At 42.0% G+C, this 17316-nt stretch overlaps 3 protein-coding genes across 5 annotated transcripts; 2 read left to right on the forward strand and 1 right to left on the reverse strand.

Annotated features, from left to right (window-relative positions):
- The first annotated feature begins 588 nt into the window (after positions 1-588).
- gnat1 (guanine nucleotide binding protein (G protein), alpha transducing activity polypeptide 1) lies at positions 589-5050 on the forward strand. Its single transcript, XM_028997964.1, has 9 exons — positions 589-818; positions 1714-1756; positions 1845-1986; positions 2726-2883; positions 2970-3098; positions 3191-3320; positions 3839-3992; positions 4076-4289; positions 4801-5050. Exons 1-8 carry the CDS (start codon positions 713-715, stop codon positions 4264-4266), a joined length of 1053 nt encoding a protein of 350 aa, XP_028853797.1. The 5' UTR covers positions 589-712; the 3' UTR covers positions 4267-4289; positions 4801-5050.
- A 7797-nt stretch (positions 5051-12847) lies between these two features.
- cplane2 (ciliogenesis and planar polarity effector 2) lies at positions 12848-15831 on the forward strand. Of its 2 annotated transcripts, none has more exons than XM_028999041.1 (5): positions 12848-13018; positions 13391-13543; positions 14509-14633; positions 14766-14902; positions 15390-15831. In XM_028999041.1, exons 1-5 carry the CDS (start codon positions 12907-12909, stop codon positions 15601-15603), a joined length of 741 nt encoding a protein of 246 aa, XP_028854874.1. In that variant the 5' UTR covers positions 12848-12906; the 3' UTR covers positions 15604-15831. The 2 variants fall into 2 exon arrangements, with proteins under 2 accessions (XP_028854874.1, XP_028854875.1); XM_028999042.1 differs by having other exon boundaries at positions 12876-13037.
- A 40-nt stretch (positions 15832-15871) lies between these two features.
- Positions 15872-16981, reverse strand: LOC114801182 (heat shock protein beta-7-like). 2 transcript variants are annotated; one of them, XM_028999195.1, is made up of 4 exons: positions 16798-16981; positions 16557-16709; positions 16350-16466; positions 15872-16268 (listed from the first exon to the last, which is right to left on the reverse strand). In XM_028999195.1, exons 2-4 carry the CDS (start codon positions 16581-16583, stop codon positions 16089-16091), a joined length of 324 nt encoding a protein of 107 aa, XP_028855028.1. In that variant the 5' UTR covers positions 16584-16709; positions 16798-16981; the 3' UTR covers positions 15872-16088. The 2 variants fall into 2 exon arrangements, 1 of the variants encoding a protein (XP_028855028.1); XR_003751464.1 differs by lacking the exon at positions 16798-16981 and having other exon boundaries at positions 15874-16226; positions 16557-16680.
- Between the last annotated feature and the right edge of the window lie 335 nt (positions 16982-17316).

Genomic DNA, 17316 nt, shown 5'->3' on the forward strand with positions numbered 1-17316 from the left:
CGTACACTGTTGAGTTGTTTAGTCTGGGTTCAGTCTTGCCATGGTGTACGACCTGAGTATGGGTGTTCCCCAACTGAGTCTTAAACCTTTATTAGTACTGTATATATGGAGAGATAGGGTTTTAACTAACTGCAATTACTGAACATTCACATATATGAAAATATATAGATTTTTAATCTCTGGTTATTTGATTAAATCTACTGTGAATGACTCATGGGGTCCTACCCTGCCCTAAGTACCATGTCAGAGGCCTTCCTCGACCTTAAATGCATCTACTGAATTTCTATCTCCAGGCTACTTTAAAATGCATTTGTCTGGTTTGGAGAAAGCACTGACCGTCAGCGTTGGTCTATGCACCTCTCCAGTTCTCACTCTTATAAAGAGCCAAAGATGAGTGTGGGTCGGATTAGCAAGGAAGACGACCTTCCGCTGACAACAGCACTTTCTCCTAAAGCTGGGGTTAGGCGTGCTCCAGCCACTCTCTTTAGAAGCTTCAGGAGGAGTCCTGTCCTTGCCTCCCATTGGCCACCTCCACCCAGGTGGTCATGGGAGCACCCAAAAATCCCTGTAAGAGACTCAAGGGAATTTTACTCACCCCCAGTTGACGCGGGCTGCAGTCGGCGCTGGGTGCTGTGCGGTGGAGACTGGTGGAGGGCCCTCAAGTGACTTAGTGGTCATCCTGACTGACTCTTTCAGATTCTCTTAGGTCAAGATGGGTGCCGGCGCAAGCGCTGAGGAGAAGCACTCCAGGGAGCTGGAGAAGAAGCTGAAGGAGGATGCCGACAAGGATGCCAGGACCGTTAAACTGCTGCTGCTGGGTAATGGGATGATTTATTAATTACAATAAAGAGTCAAAATAGCAGTGCAATTGACAACTTTCATTGGTAAAACGTCATGATGATGCCTGGGGGTATTTACTAATGTTGATGTTTGCAATATTTGTGATATCTGTATAGTTACAAAAATTGTCATGTGAGATGTAAGAACACTCATCGCATGTCAAAACCATCAGGTCTTTGTCAGATGTTTAAATTACATCAAATATTATATCTGAGTTCAACCAAAGGTGTGAACTTTGTGTAATCCTATTAAACTAATAGCTATTTAGGTCAGTCAGGACGAGTCAGACCAAGCACATCTTAGGCACGAAGGTTCAGGTGAGAGGTGACAATGACACCCGAATTGATGTGTCATAATTACAGATTAAACGAAGGCAGAGCAAACTCTTCCAGCCGAATTAACAAAGACCACAGCACCACCGCTGGTGCAGATTTGGGTCAGGTCTGAAGGACATGGAGACGAGCTTAGGACAGGAGTAATGAGTCGCAAGCCTCTTACCATGATCCTCCCAGAGATAAGCCCTGCCAATGCCAAAGACAAAAGAACGAATGAGAGACATATATGCCATTCCATTCTTATTTCAATATTTACATGATTCAAATATAGAGGGCTGTTTTATCTTTCATTTGCATTAAGAAAGAGCAATGTCTAATAAAAACAAGAAATTGATATGAAATTAAAAAAAAACATATGCAATACAGTGTATGTGCACAAAAATGTGATTGGCAGAAATAGATTTCTTGATTTCACGCATTAAGAGAAAACTTTCTTTCTGAATTATTATCATTATTATCATTATATAGTAGTAGTAATAATGGTAGTATTATTAGTATTATTACTAAATGCATTTTGTAATTATCACATTTTCTTTAGGCGCTGGAGAGTCAGGAAAAAGCACAATTGTCAAACAGATGAAGTAAGTGCGCCCGAAAACCCGTTCACATTTGGTCAGCAGGACGATTTAATGATTGCGTTATGAGATTTCATGCTTGTGTAATTCACAGAATTATCCACAAAGATGGCTACTCACTGGAAGAATGTTTGGAATTCATTACCATCATCTACAGCAACACCCTTCAGTCCATTATGGCGATTGTGAAAGCCATGAGCACTCTCAACATTAACTATGGCGACGCGGCAGCACAGGTACTTTTTAGTCTCTTTTACCTCCCAAATATTGTAAAGAACAACATAACTAAAACTAAAACAGTTTTTGATTAAATGATAATCAGCTTTTATTAAATAATAAGCCTTCCAGGCTGTTAACAGGTTATTTAAGTATAATTTCAGTTCGTAGTGTCACCTCTGCCAAAAACAGTGGATCATGTCCCACACTACTGTGAGAAGCTTAGATTTCCAGCTGAGAGGTCAACCTGCAAGTAGCTGTGGGGGTTGAAGAAAATATGGCAGTAATATTCCTAACCCTGAGCAGCCAAAAATTAAACATCCCCTCACCTATTGTTTTGATTTCGATTCTATAATGACAGCAAGATCTCAGTTCAATTAAAATGATTTTATTATGGAACTGATTTGAATTTGATGAGGAGCTTGCAGAAGACAGCTGACCAAAACGTTATTCCCAAAACCAGAACACACATTGACCACATGCAGGTATGACTGGACAACGCTGCCCTGCTCAGATTCAGATGAAGCTGAAAATGCCACGCCGCTCCACCTCCCTCGTCTGCACATTCAGCTGTTTCTACCTTTAATGTGACTAAATGCTAGTTTCATTTTACAAACCAATAATTGCAAAGACAAAAATGTAATTCTCACGGCATTAAACATTCTCCAGCTTGAGAAGGAAGCGGGTCGGTTTGTAAGATGATGGAGTTTGATTACGCTGCCACTGTGTCACATTCTCTCCCTCACCTGTTGACTGCAGGACGACGCCCGCAAGCTGATGCACTTGGCAGACACCATCGAGGAGGGCACCATGCCCAAAGAACTGTCAGATATCATTTTAAGGCTGTGGAAGGACACCGGAATCCAGGCCTGCTTCGATAGGGCATCGGAGTACCAGCTCAACGACTCTGCTGGATAGTGAGTAAAAAAAAAAGATGCTCATTGCACACGGCAACCACCCTACATTTTCATCAATCCGTCATGACCATTTCTGTCTTTCGCAGTTACCTAAATGACTTAGAACGGCTGGTTCAGCCTGGCTATGTTCCCACTGAGCAGGATGTGCTGCGTTCTCGAGTGAAGACCACTGGTATCATCGAGACTCAGTTCTCCTTCAAAGATCTGCACTTCAGGTGGGCAATAAATACGTTTATAAAATTATAAATGTATAAAATAATCACGCAGCATCGTTATCGGACTCTAATGTCCTCTACTGTCTTTGCAGAATGTTTGATGTGGGTGGTCAGCGTTCGGAGAGGAAGAAGTGGATCCACTGCTTCGAAGGTGTGACTTGCATCATCTTCATCGCTGCCCTCAGCGCTTACGACATGGTGCTGGTGGAGGACGATGAAGTGGTAAGCTGTTCCAGCTTCCATCATCTGCCCAAAAGGGTGTTTTTAGGGTGTTAGTAGCCTAGTGGGTAACACACTTGCCTATGAACCAGAAGACCCGGGTTCGAATCCCACTTACTACCATTGTGTCCCTGAGCAAGACACTTAACCCTAAGTTGCTCCTGGGAGACTGTCCCTGTAACTACTGATTGTAAGTCGCTCTGGATAAGGGCGTCTGATAAATGCTGTAAATGTAAAATGTAAATGCAAAAGCCTATTTGGAAATAGTGTGGAGAGCTTTAATGTCATGATAAGTCATTGAGCTCCATCTAGATCAGGTGTCTCCAACCCTGGTTAAACCTCGCTCCTTGTTACCACCCTAGCTCTTGAGCTGAATCAGGTATAGTGTAAGATAGAAAGAACTAAGCTGAGCAGGGCTGGTGACTTCTATAACCAGGACTGGTGGCCCCTTATCTAGACGGTACACACCTACATAAGCCATTCCTCACAGATGTCCTGAATTCTCCTCCCTCTCCCTCAAGAACCGAATGCATGAGAGTCTCCACTTATTCAACAGCATCTGCAACCACCGTTACTTCGCCACCACTTCCATTGTACTCTTCCTTAACAAGAAGGATGTCTTCACAGAGAAGATCAAAAAAGCTCATCTTAGCATGTGCTTCCCTGAATATGATGGTAAGATCACACAAATGGCTGTTCAACGTATTGGGGACAACATTTTTTTATGTTGGTCATAAATAAACCGGCTTCCTACCCAGGCCCCAACACGTATGAGGACGCTGGCAACTACATCAAGATGCAGTTCCTGGACCTCAACTTGCGACGAGACGTCAAAGAGATCTACTCCCACATGACCTGTGCCACAGACACACAGAACGTCAAGTTTGTGTTTGATGCCGTGACTGACATCATCATCAAAGAGAACCTCAAGGACTGCGGTCTGTTTTAAAGAGGATGCTAACTGGATTTCAGGTGTGTTCCCTCTGCAAGCCAACCTTAAACATGTAGTGTCATATGGTATTCAGCAAAGGTGGTGAAAAAATATGTTGTGGAGCTTGTTCCACGGTGTAAGGCATCAATAGATGAAACCAGAAAGAGGCACTTTGTAGTTATCTGCACTGTGATGAAAGACCTGCTTTTTTCATTGTTGTATAACTATTTTTTCCCCCAGAAAAGATGATTAATTATGTTTTTATAGAGTATAAAATGGGAGGAGCTCAATGATTGACAGCTCTCACATATGATAACTCCTCACCCACCAATGCACCAATATGTGCAAAGCCCATTAAATTGTTTCTTTCTTGTTTTATTTAGTTCCTTATCCAGATCCTTTTATATTAGAAAACAAGCCCTACACTTGGCATGCGTCACTGCACTGTGGCTCTGCATTTCTGCATTATTCCTTTGTAAAGATGGCATGCCATGAAATATTTCATGGAAGAAACAGCAAGCTGTACCTCACTCGTCTTTCTCTGCCTGTTAGGTTACTTCCTGTCTCATGTTCCAGCTCAAAAATCAGACCCTTTTCTTCCAACCATCAATGGACACCATCATCCCCGGAAAACCAAAATGTTTTACTGACACAACATCGGATTCATATCATTAAGACAGCACTGTTAACGATCCTGTACACACAGCATGCATAGTGTTACCAGACCCGCTTAGGCAGTGGCATGGGGACCTGGTCTTCCTAGCAGCACTTTGCAAACAACAGCATTGCTGGGGTGTATTTCTAGTGCATTTCTACATTCAGGAAGTGCAGTAGGTGTATGGCGGTTTGGCAAATGCAATAAACCCAGAGTTTGTCACATAGATGCACAGGAGATGGCCAAATGTTCAGCGTCACCTGCATATGCACTTAAACTCAAGAAAATACGGAGTCTGCTAGATGGTGAACAGTAAGAAAAATATTCTTTCATTACAGAATGAATTATTATAGGTTTTAGTAAGCAGTAGGTTGGTTTGAAAAATATCAAATTCGTAAAAAAATATATATATATATCTTAAACTGCTGGTGAAGCTGCTACTCTATGGGAGCAATGGTTTTGGTTTGTTTTTATTTTTCTGTAAATTTTTGTATTACCAAATCATCAAGACATTGTGGGGGAAATCTGAAGAAGAAAATTAAATCCTGCCTCGAGACTGTGAAGCATAAAAATATTGTCATAGCTGTGCTCAGAGATGGTATTTGGACTGAATATTGGTGACAAATAATAATGAAATAAAGCTTCTGTAGGCAACTGTCTGAGTTCCCTGTCTTCTTTAAAATGCCACTGGGTGACAAAGAAATACCTCAATAATTTCTGACAATCAGGAAACTAAGATTTTTTACATATGTTAAGTTACTAAATACAGTATATTGCACTGTAAAAATAAATAAATGAATAGGTTACACATTCCAAACCTTGGTTGGACCACCTTTAGCTTTCATTTGATTCTGTTAAAAAATACTGCTCCCCGAACCATTCTTTCACTATTAGAACCTGATGAATCCTAATCATCTTTACATGTCATCATGAAAAAAACAATGATGGTCATTGGATAAGCATAAATAATACGATGGCAGCAGGAACATATTAATCATGGCATTACTTACAACTACAGACCAGTGTCTCTTCTTTCATTTCTTTCTAAGTCCTTGAGCACTGTGTTGAGCACAATCAGCTGTCACTTCGTCTGTCTCAGAACAACCTCCTAGATCCCAACCAGTCTGGCTTCAGAGCAGGTCATTCTACTGAGACTGCCCTTCTGGCTGTTTCTGAGAAGATACATGCGGCCAGGTCAGCAAAACTCTCATCTGTTCTTATTCTCCTACAGTTAACCACAAGACTCTCCTGTCCATCTTGAAGAGACTTGGAATTCTGGGCTCAGCACTGAAATGGTTTGCTTCCATCCTTGATGAGCGGTCTTACTAAGTGACTTGGAAAGGACCCACCTTCATGCAGATCAAAACATTTACATTACATTACATTTACGGCATTTATCAGACGCCCTTATCCAGAGCGACTTACAGTCCAGGGACAGTCTCCCTGGAGCAAGTTAGGGTTAAGTGTCTTGCTCAGGGACACAATGGTAGTAAGCAGGATTTGAACCCGGGTCTTCTGGTTCATAGGCGAGTGTGTTACCCACTAGGCTACTACCACCCTGTGGTAGAGGCCACCCAGATACTTGTTCAGTCCCTAGTAATGTCACGACTGGATTACTGTAACTCCCTTCTAGCAGGTCTACTTCTGAATGCAATTCAGCCTTTTGAACCTTGCAAAATTCTCTTACACCCCACTGCTCCTCCACTGACTCCCAGTAGCTGCTGCCCCCCGCATCAGATTCAAAATACTGCTGCTGACCTACAACGCTAAACATGGGGTTTCACCATCCTACCTCAGAGCCTTTATTACACCTAACACTCTCCGACCCTCCAGTACTGCTCAACTGCTCGAAGGTACGAGGACAACACTCATCTCAACTCTTCCCTGTCTTGGCCCCTCAGTGGTGGAATGAAGTTCCCCTCAGTCACTGAGTATTTTCAAATAGCAGCTGAAGACCTTCATCTTTAGAGAATATTTAGACTAACTTGTAACTTTCCTATAGTCTGAATTATGGGAGGAAAACTACAACAGAGTGAATAAAATGATTGTGATGATTGTATTCATGCTTTGAGTCCTAGTGAACCAGAACTGGTTACTTCATTGATGGTAACATGAAAGCACCATTGCAAGTCGTTCTGGATAAGGGCGTCTGCCAAATGCTGTAAATGTAAATGTACTAATGAAAGGCTCTTGCCGTTTTGCTAATTTAAATCCAATAGGAAGGGCAGTGTATGGATGTATGGGTGTATGGTATAGGTTACACAGGCTGAGCAATTTTAGAAGCATTTCCATTAGATCTCTGGACCTATGAATTGCTGCCGTCATATGCGGCACAGTGGATATAAATGAGTAAGTATTGCAAGATTAAATCTGTGATGCCCAGGTGCCACTGAGCTTAGCCAATCCTGATCACTGCTCATTAGGCTCATGTGAACCTTATGTGTTGCATAAATAACAAAACACCAATCCAAGGCTTTCTTATAAAGAGAAAAAAGGTCACTGTATCAGCATTAAATCATTATAAACAGGAGTGGCATCCCACATATAATGGCATAAAGATCCTTCTTTTTTGGTGCCATGATATAGGACAATAACAAAACCCTGTACAAAGCACTTAACATGGTTTGCTACCCAAACCATTCCTTGTAGTCTAGCTCCCTCCAGTAGCACACCAGGAGAGTCTGACATTATTGTCATTTTACACTCTGTGACTAAATGCAGAGTAGCTTGACTGCAGTCAAAAATAAATAATATTAACTTTAGGAACAAAATTGTCTCCTGTGTAATCTAGCTAAATAGGACTACACTACTTATTTAATACTGGTCATAATTGCTGTTTTGATGAGCCACATATTTTCTGGTCATCAGAACAAAATTAATGAAGCAAGTAAAGCTTTATTGTCATCTCAGCCACATATGTTTAGTACACAGTGGGAGAAAAAATGTCATCCTCCTGGACCATAGGTGCAAAAGACAGCACAGCAGAAGAGCGCAAACAAATGGTGGCAGTTCTAGGGGCGGGGCCACAGGGGCATTGGCTCCATCAGAAAATCTGATTGGCCCCCTGTAGTCCCCCTGTCATTTAATTTGATGGATGCAAGTCAAAGCCCAAACTCTAATGGTGCTAATGAGACAAATTGGAATCTCAAGTGTTAACAACGCTTACAGAAGATCATTCCATATTATGGTGACATTCACCACAACTTATTTCAAGCTTCCCACTCTCACCTTCAGTTTCAATTAAATAATTAATCATGTGGTTTTACAGAGAACATGGGGATTATGAAGGAACAGTGAAGGAACAGTGATTGTTTTGTGAAGGTGAATGTTTTGTCATTGTGATACACAGCACATGGTGCACACAACAAAATGTGTCCTCTGCTCATCACCCTTTGTGCACAATGGATGGTACCCTGCTCAAGGTGACCTCAGTGGCACATCGATGGTTCCAGATTTGAACCTTCAACCTTTTGGTTACAAGTTCACTTCCTTAGCTGCTAGACCTACAAGTTGGACCATTGCGCAAATTCTTCTCACAGCACATCACAAAGATTCTCATTAGTGTTAAGAGGTGGAGTCGGTATGTAAATGATCTCATGATCCCTGAAAAAACTCTTTCACAATTGGTGGTAAGTGACATTTACATTTAGATTTACATTTGCAGCATTTATCTGACGCCCTTATCCAGAGCGACTTACAATCAGTAGTTAGGGACAGTCCCCCCCTGGAGACACTCAGGGTTAAGTGTCTTGTTTAGGGACACAATGGTAGTAAGTGGGGTTTGAACCTGGGTCTTCTGGTTCATAGGCGAGTGTGTTACCCACTGGGCTACTACCACAATCATAGGCAGGCATATTACCAACGAGGTCGCTACAACGCAGACGTTTACTACACTTCTAGAATTTGTAGGATTCCTAGAACCATTCAGGGAGGTGTTTCATTAACTGACAGTATTTGTGGAAAAAGTAAAAAGGTTCAAATTCATTTAAAAGCTGGATTTTCTCACATTCTCTGTGTGTTTGTGAGCATATTATGTATGTGCAGAAAAAATGTAATGTGTAAGCCTTTTTTAAAATAATTGGTTAAATAAATGTTTTTTTTACACAAGTTCCATGTGTAAGTTCCATGTGTAAGTAATGTTGGTCCTTGTTAAGGCATAAAGCAAAAATCTCCACACCAGATTCCTTTTTGATTTTAAATAGCCTATAATCAAATGTATTTAGTTCCAACTAAATATTCAAAAGTCATCTAATAGAGTACTTTCTAGTATTTCTTTCCATAAAAGAAAACAGTTGAATATTGTACAGTACAGCTGCATAAAATGCATCGGCAGGAGCATCCCAACCATTTTCATCCATGAGAAGGTTTCATCACAGGGGTACAATCTCCTAATATTACCACTTTAATCTCGAAATTCCTTTTTTTATTTTTTTAATCAGTGGCCCTAAAATGCAGTCGTACTTATTGGTAAATCAGTTTTAATATAATTGATTAACATAATTAATCTAGACGCGGTGCCTCCAAACTTGTGTTTTTAGAGGAAATAACACTGTTGTTTTTTTTTCGTTATGTTTAATGAACAGATATCTGTGAAATGAACGTTAACCGGTTTTATATCCGAGACACGTGGCTCCCGCGGCCGCGTAAGTGCGGCTTCCGGTGCGGTTCGCCCGGGAACCAGGAGGCTCACGCCGCGGTTCGGTTCGGTTCGGCTTTCTCGCCCCATCATGCAAGCACGCTGCTGCGCGTAACTCGCTGCGTCCCGCCGCCGCGATGGCTCAGCCCGACCAGCCTGGAAAGAAGACGATACGGAGACCTGGTGAGGTCAAGCTGAGGTCAGGGGCCGGCGCCGACCGGGAAAAGGGGGCGCAGGGGTCCGCGGAGAGCATGTTCAGGTGAGCCAGGCGACGCTGAGGGCGCAGCGGCCTGAACGTGGTCCTTTTAAACATGACCGCTCTGTTTAAAGTGCTTGTGGGGGCATCGGAGCTGCTCTTAAAGCGGTGGCAGGGTCACCAACATGGAGGTTTCAGGGAGGCCAGTTCCCCTACTCACAGGAATCCTGCAGGAAGGATTCTCCTGGACTGTCTGATGATGATGAAGATGAAGAACGGTAAGAAAGCACAGTTGCTGCGAAGAAACTGTATGAGCTCTGGGAAAGTTCACGTATTGTTCATTCTCTGTCCAAGAAATGAACCCGAGACCATAGAAGATGTGGGGCCCTCGCAAGTGAATTTTGAATCAAAGTACCTTCAACGTTGTAAGTTTTAGTCTCTGGTGGTTAAAGTTGAGTTGTGTTACTTCTCTGTGTATAATGGGCCGCACGGCAGTGCCTCTTTATCAGGAGTACTGGCTGAAGGCGCTGAGAGCGGACGTGCACCGGGTGCACCACTCCGGCCTGGCTGAGCTCGTCGCGCCCAGGTGTCTCCCGGGCCTTCTGGCCCACCAAACGCCGAAGATTCACTCCGCCGCCCCCCGGCACCTCACGGAAGGGGTGACGTGCTCCTTATGGCAGGAGCTGCCTGAGGTGCAGGAGAGAGGTCTCCTTCAAACACTCTCTGGCAAGGAGGTGCGACTCCAAGAGGTCGGTAGGGATCCAACGTTTTGGTAAAGTTACAGTGATGCCCATTAAAGGGGCATTTATGGAAGATATTTATCTAACATTGTGCTTGAAATTGGTGTTCTTCAGACAATGTTTGAGCTGATGGCATCTGAGGCCTCCTATCTGAAGAGCTTGAGTGTCGCGGTAAACCTTTTTCTGACGTCCAAACAGCTGAGAAAGGCCCTGACCACGGTAGAGCATCACATCCTCTTCTCAAACCTCAGGGAAGTTTGCCGGGTCAGCGAGAGGTATGAACTCTTCTCTGTTCTCTGGCTTTGCATAAGTCTAGCGGAGGTGTGGACCAGTGGGTCCTTCACGGCACCACCATGTGTTAATGATCAGGATTTGCAGTTTCGGTGCAGCGCTGGTTTTGGCCTCAAATGTAATTGGAGGATTACAGAAGGTCCCTCGTGTGATTTGTTACGTGATTCAAGTTGGAAGTGAAAATTTGTTTTGGTTTCCACAGATTTTTGCTGGACCTGGAGGTCCGTCTCGGAGAAAGTATGGTGATGTCACAGGTTGGGGACATCGTATTGCGCCACCACACTGAATTGCGCCAAGCCTATGTCCCCTACGTCACCAACATGATGTACCAGGAAGCGCTCATCAACCAGTTAATGTTAGTTTTTCCCGCATGTCTCTGTATTTACTTTTAAAAACGGTGTCTCTTGAGGTGGGTGAGAACTCTGGAAGCTGGAAATATCCATCAATGATTGATTATCTGCATACATATCAGCAGCAATTAGTCTTGAGTTCCAGTGTTTTAACCAAAGTCTGTCACTTTAAAAGCTTAAACCGATTAAAGAAGTGACACTAGTGTAGGATCTGGTGCAATAAGCAATTTGTATTTGTATTCTTCTCAGGCAGCATAATCAGAAGTTTGTGCTCTACCTGCGTAAACTGGAGAAGGATCCCCAATGTCGGAGACAGACCCTCAAATCCTTTCTGGTCCTCCCCTTCCAGAGGATCACAAGGTTAAAGCTGCTTTTGGAGGTCTGCTACTGGTTTTCTGTTTATTATTATTATATTGCATCTGTTGTGGTAATGGAATTATTTTTCTTTTTTCTCTTCCTTCACCCTCGCTGGTGTAGAACATCATGAAGATGACTGATCCAGGTTCATGCTACACTGACAACTTAACTAAAGCCATTCAAGCCATACATGAGGTAATTGTTATTTGGATGGATTATTACGGCTTTTTAGATTTATATGTTTCTGAATCTGTGGAACAATTTAATTAAAGCTCGTGAGTGACTGTGACCACGGTGTTCAGCGGATGAAGCAGACTGAAGAGCTGGTTCGCTTGGGAAAACAAGTGGATTTTGGCAACATTAAGGTCTTAAACCATTTTTTGTCTCTTTGTTCTAATTTTACTCAGAATCTGTTCAAATTTCTCCAATTTCTTGTCCCTAGTCGATTCCTTTGATTACACAAGGTCGATACCTGATCCATGAAGGAGCTCTTAAGCGACTTAACATAGGGGGCAGTCCCACTGTGCGATCCCCCTCAAACTTTTCTAATGTCTACCTTCATCTGTTTAATGATCTGCTGCTCGTCTCCTCAAGGAAGTAAGATTATTTTTGGCATGATATGGTGTAATAATGGGTGGTAATGTTATTAATGGTTTTTCTTTTTTTCTTTCTTTCTTTCTCCTCTTTCAACCGTCCTAATAATTATGCACAGGGGACGTCAATACAGCGTACAAGATTATGCTCTGTTCCCCTCAAATGTCAGTCTCGAGTGCGTCAGGACTGACATGCTGGGTTTACCTGCAGAATCCTTTCTGCTGCGTCTCATCCGCAACCACACAGGAGCTCCCACTGCCTTTATTTTAGCCACGCGCACGAGGTAAAGAAATGACCGCGTTGAAGTGTACAGTACGATGTGCACTGCAGAATAAAATTATTTTGAAACGTTGGTCATCCGTGCAAACAGGGACGAGAAGGAAGCCTGGGTCCAGGCACTGTCTTCACAGAGAGAAAGTCAGACCTCCACGGTCTTATCAAGGACGCCAAAGGTTTTTTTTTTTCTTTTTTTTTTTTTTTATTCGACGATTTACCAGTTATTTTATTAATAATATTACTATAATGTAATTAATAATTTCTCATTTCTTTTTCAGGTGATGTGAATGGAAACTGGAACTGTGCAACACAAATGATAAATATTTTTTAATTTTTCTTAATTCTTTGTAACATGTAAATATTTTCAGTACTAAATAAAGCTCTTGGTTTGTAATGTCACGTTGCTTGATCAATTGCTTGCTTGCCGCGTTGGTGCGACTCGGATTCGGATTGGCTATTTAATGAGCCAATGAGACGAGCCAATCGGTCTGAACCCGGAAGTGTTTCCTCTGTGTACATCTTACGCGAGCAGGTCGATGTTTTGACAGCGATACAGCTTCAACATGCCTCCAGTTGTACCCGCAGGATCATTAATAGTGACCGACTGGCATCGCAACCGGGAAAGCAAGGAATATTTCAAGAGGATCTTCCATAATAAAAAGCGAAGACAGTTCGGCAAGTTTTCACTTCTTTGGTTAGCACCTGTTATTATAAACCGTAACCCGCCACAATGGCCAAGTTGGAATTCACGTGGAATTTTTTTGTAATGGGGTTTATGGAGAGTACTGCATGGAAATGCATACAACCGACAATGAGTATATAGAAAGAAAAGAAAAGGATTTTTTTGTTTGTTTGCAAGCTATTGCTTGACTTTTCGATCACTTGAACTGTTTCACGTCAACATTAGTGAACCACACCGGCCTACAGGCTGCATGAAGAACTTCAGTACATCAGAGCTGATGAGGCACCAAAGGACGGTCAAATTAATGATAGCAGTTTAAATTCTGCTCCACCCCTAATTACAAGCACAATGTCCCCCTCCCCAAGGTCTTTTGGAAGCGCCAGTGATGCCTCCGCATTTGAAGGTGGACAATATTTGCTACAAGATCTTCATTTCGGGGAAAAGTGGTGTGGGAAAGACCGCTCTGGCTGCCCGTCTGTCAGGCCAAGAAATTCCCAGCGTGCATTACGAGACAACAGGTAAGTGATGCATACAAATACAGAACAGAATATGCACTATATCAAGCCAATATTATCTTGATTTTAAAGAAAGACAGAGACCCTACAGGGTTAGCATCTTACAGACCAGTCTCTTTGCTTTCTGTTGACACACAGTTACTGAGCCAAATTTTAGCGAATCACCTTCAGACTGACATTGCCAAATTTATCCACCAGACCAGCAAACTTTATTTAACATTATGTGCAGAGCAGCGGGGGATTCGGTAATCATCTCTGTTCATGGCAGTATATGATATCAGTTTTAAAGGTCAGGTTTGGGGACACATTTATCGACTGGGTTCAGACAATATATAATCAACCACAGATGTCTCAAATCGAAACACATCTCAGCCTCTCAGATTTTATAGAGGGATACGAGAGGGTCCCCCTTTATGTTCGCCCTGGTTTTGGGGGGCGGTAGTTCAAGTTTGGTTGTTTTTGTAAACTGAGAAAACCAATAACAATACTTAAAATATCAATATAGCGTGATTATTTTTCGTGGTGAAATTGTATCAATACAGTGACAAATATTTTTGTATACAAATTTAGTACAAAATTCAGTTCTGAGCTATGTTGTTTTGTCTGAATTATTAATGTAATGTGATCCACACAGCATCTTGAATATCAGCTCAGTTTTAACATGAGCTGAGGTGCCACTGAGCAAAGCACCGTCCCCACACACTGCTCCCCAGGCGCCTGTCATGGCTGCCCACTGCTCACTAAGGGTGATGGTTAAAAGCAGAGGACACATTTCACTGTGTGCACCGTGTGCTGTGCTGCTGTGTATCACATGTGACAATCACTTCACTTTACATATGTACAGTATCATGATATAATCGTTTCGTGATACCCACTGTCTCGTGGGTATCCTTGACAATACACACTCCTACAATATGCAAGCGTAACAATGGCGAACAATAGATTTTTTTATATTTGACAATTTGCAGGCATTGAGACCACTGTGGTGTTTTGGCCAGTGAAACTGAAGCAAAATGGCCGAGTTTTGTTCTTCCGGCTGTTGATTTGGGACTGTGGGGACAACGCCCTGCGCCGATTTGATCACATGCTACCGGTAAACACTTTTTACAATGCTAGGTAAACTAATTTATTCTTGCCCATACCAATCCACCTGGCTCACTTAGTCTCGTCTTTAGTGTTAATTTAATATTTTTTACTAATTTTTGAAATGATTTGTTCTTTCCAGTCATGTAAAGAGCAGGTAGACGCCGTCCTCTTTCTCTTCTCCTACACAGACAGGACGTCTTTAGAAGATGTGACCAGTCAGATTGCAAGAGTGACCGACCCATCAGACAGAATCGTGAAGCTGGTGGTGGGGACCAAGTATCCTTTAATGGTGGACGTGTGTACGTGGTGTTAAGCATGTTCTGTGTACGTGATCAGAAATTTTCCTCCGTCTTGTTCATTTCTAGATCATTTTGAAACACATTCGTCATTTTCAACATGAACACACTAGAAAACAAATTAGACTTAGCAAGTCACTATGATTAATTGTAATGTAAGCTTCAGATTTTGTGATAATGTTTAGTTGAACCTGTGTACATTGGTTTGTGCAACTTAAAGTATATTTTACTTTATCATAATTAGCTGGACATTCTAATTTGTATTGGGTGAAATTGTATATTTGCAAATTAGTTGACTCAAATTATTTGAACTCTTCGACTTAGGTAAAATACATTTGTATAACTTTGACCAAACTCATGTCAGTAGAGCTTTAGTTAACTTGAAAATATAGTGATGCCTTGAAGTTGAGGGTGATGGAATTTTTTTGCAGTGTAGTTGCCTAGTTGATTCATCCTTAACTTTTTAGGTTTGACTTGATCATGCATGCCGACGTGTCTGATGATGATGTTGCAAGATTCGAGGAGGTGTCGGGCCTGCCTGTCTTCAGTGTTGGAGGAGATGTAACTGGGGGGTTGGGCGAGGTGGCCCCGCTCCTCGACTCCCTGACTGAACATCTGTGGCACCAGGATTGTATTACAGCACATTCTGTTCCTCTTTCTGAAACTGCACACACAAACTAGCAAGACAGTCATTTTTACACTGCCTTTTAAATTCGAAATGGTGTAACTAACAGGTTAATGTATCTGAGGTTGAACACAAGTTGCTAGAAAGGATGCAAGTCTGTGCTGCAAAACATTGAATGAAAGAAGAAGAAGAAAAAAAAATTGTCCACATGGACTGGTGTACAAATCTCAATGTTTTATCTCTACTACATACATTCACAAATGAGCCTCAAATTTCATTTTCTAATGCTGTTATGTTTTTTTTTTTTTTTTTTTTTTTTTTAATAAACTGCCTTTAATTTTACAAAAAAACCTTTTGAAGTTCTTATACTACAGAGTAGTCTTGCGGAGAATTGTAACTAGTTTTAGCATGGATGTAACATGCAGTTTCCTTTTTTATTAGAAGTGGATTGCCGACTCTTTTTCTTGCATTATGCAAATTTGTGGTCTCATTACGCAGGGGGAAAAAATCGGCCCACGGTTTAAAAGTACGATATGAGACGTCACGTCTTGGTTTCCACGTCGGAACGATGTGCAGGTTCACTTATGGTCGTGAGTCTGCAGGCTTTTACCGTCAAGATGCCACTGTCCTCTAGGGAGGATGTCACAGACATAGCATCCACGTCCGCTGGCAATTGGCACTTATGGAAGAAATTATTAATTATTTCGCCATCTGCCCCCAGCTGTTAGGAAAGAATGTTATTTTTTTTATAGGAAAAATCGGTTTTATTTGCTTTATTTAGCAGTGCAAGCGTTTTTCTTACCTTTTCCGCGTGGACCTCTATAAGGTTATTGGAGGAGGTGACTATGACCTCCTCTGGTGAAAACTCACTCACATCCACTGTGAACAAGTACGTGTTTCCCACTGTGACGAGTTTACCCTTGAATCATGATTGATGGTAAAAGTTAATGTTTTACACCATTTCATATAGACACGGTCCAGCTAGTCCAAAAAACTGCCCAGTACGTACCCAACTGGCTTCCTTCTGTGAGGTCATGATGTTGACGGTCCTCTATGACCTTGGAAAGCCACTAATGTCCAATTCTACTGAAAATATGCCGGATCAGGGCAGGAACAGATGTGGTGTGTCCTCTCTGACAGCCCCTATCATCACGCTGTCCAGCTTTATATAGTCGGAGGCTTTGGAAGTTATTACCACAGTGCCACAAAGGGTTGGGTTTGCATAAGCGTGTGCAGTATTTTTCACGTACCAGAGAAGCATAGTTCTCTCTCGATCCATCCATCTTCTCATTTTTACATCAGAACAGATCATTTTGAAATGATCGCTGTGTAAAACTGGATGCATTTCCATATTACAGAAGGATCTGCTACAGAAATTGGGAGGATTACTGGGAGGACCACAAGGATCATGGCTTGATAATATATTTGTGAGGTTGTGTGTGACTGTGGTATTTCAGACATCTTCAACAAGTTCACATTTGACACTGGCAGCATGTGACCTGCTGAGCATAACACAAAAAGACTGGCAAACAGATTTTAAAAGCTGTAAATTACTGAATGGCAATTATAGTTGTGAGGAAGCATTCAATATATAATAGTAAGGCAGATTCATTATTCTATAACATTTATTCTTATTCTACGTAAAAAAAAAAAGCTCCATGGAAGGCTTTAGAGTTTTCCCGTTTCCCTTGAATCCTTGGTTATTTTTAGATCTTTTGTGCATGTATGAATATTCCAGAATATGGTTTCAGTAATTAAGAGGGGACAGT

The sequence above is a fragment of the Denticeps clupeoides genome, chromosome 12 (assembly GCF_900700375.1).
Source record: "Denticeps clupeoides chromosome 12, fDenClu1.1, whole genome shotgun sequence".
Classification (NCBI taxonomy): domain Eukaryota; kingdom Metazoa; phylum Chordata; class Actinopteri; order Clupeiformes; family Denticipitidae; genus Denticeps; species Denticeps clupeoides.

Bases quoted from the DNA above. Each gene is read 5' to 3' on its own strand.
- LOC114801182 (XM_028999195.1), bottom strand. From the start codon at position 16,583: ATGACCTCACAGAAGGAAGCCAGTTGG. The intron at 16,467-16,556 runs GTACGTACTGGG...TCATGATTCAAG, and splicing joins CACAGAAGGAAGCCAGTTGG to GGTAAACTCGTCACAGTGGG. The intron at 16,269-16,349 runs GTAAGAAAAACG...CTTTCCTAACAG, and splicing joins TAGAGGTCCACGCGGAAAAG to CTGGGGGCAGATGGCGAAAT.
- gnat1 (XM_028997964.1), top strand. From the start codon at position 713: ATGGGTGCCGGCGCAAGCGCTGAGGAGAAGCACTCCAGGGAGCTGGAG. The intron at 1,757-1,844 runs GTAAGTGCGCCC...TGTAATTCACAG, and splicing joins ACAATTGTCAAACAGATGAA to AATTATCCACAAAGATGGCT. The intron at 3,993-4,075 runs GTAAGATCACAC...CTTCCTACCCAG, and splicing joins GTGCTTCCCTGAATATGATG to GCCCCAACACGTATGAGGAC.
- cplane2 (XM_028999041.1), top strand. From the start codon at position 12,907: ATGCCTCCAGTTGTACCCGCAGGATCATTAATAGTGACCGACTGGCAT. The intron at 14,634-14,765 runs GTAAACACTTTT...TGTTCTTTCCAG, and splicing joins GATTTGATCACATGCTACCG to TCATGTAAAGAGCAGGTAGA. The intron at 14,903-15,389 runs GTATCCTTTAAT...TTAACTTTTTAG, and splicing joins AAGCTGGTGGTGGGGACCAA to GTTTGACTTGATCATGCATG.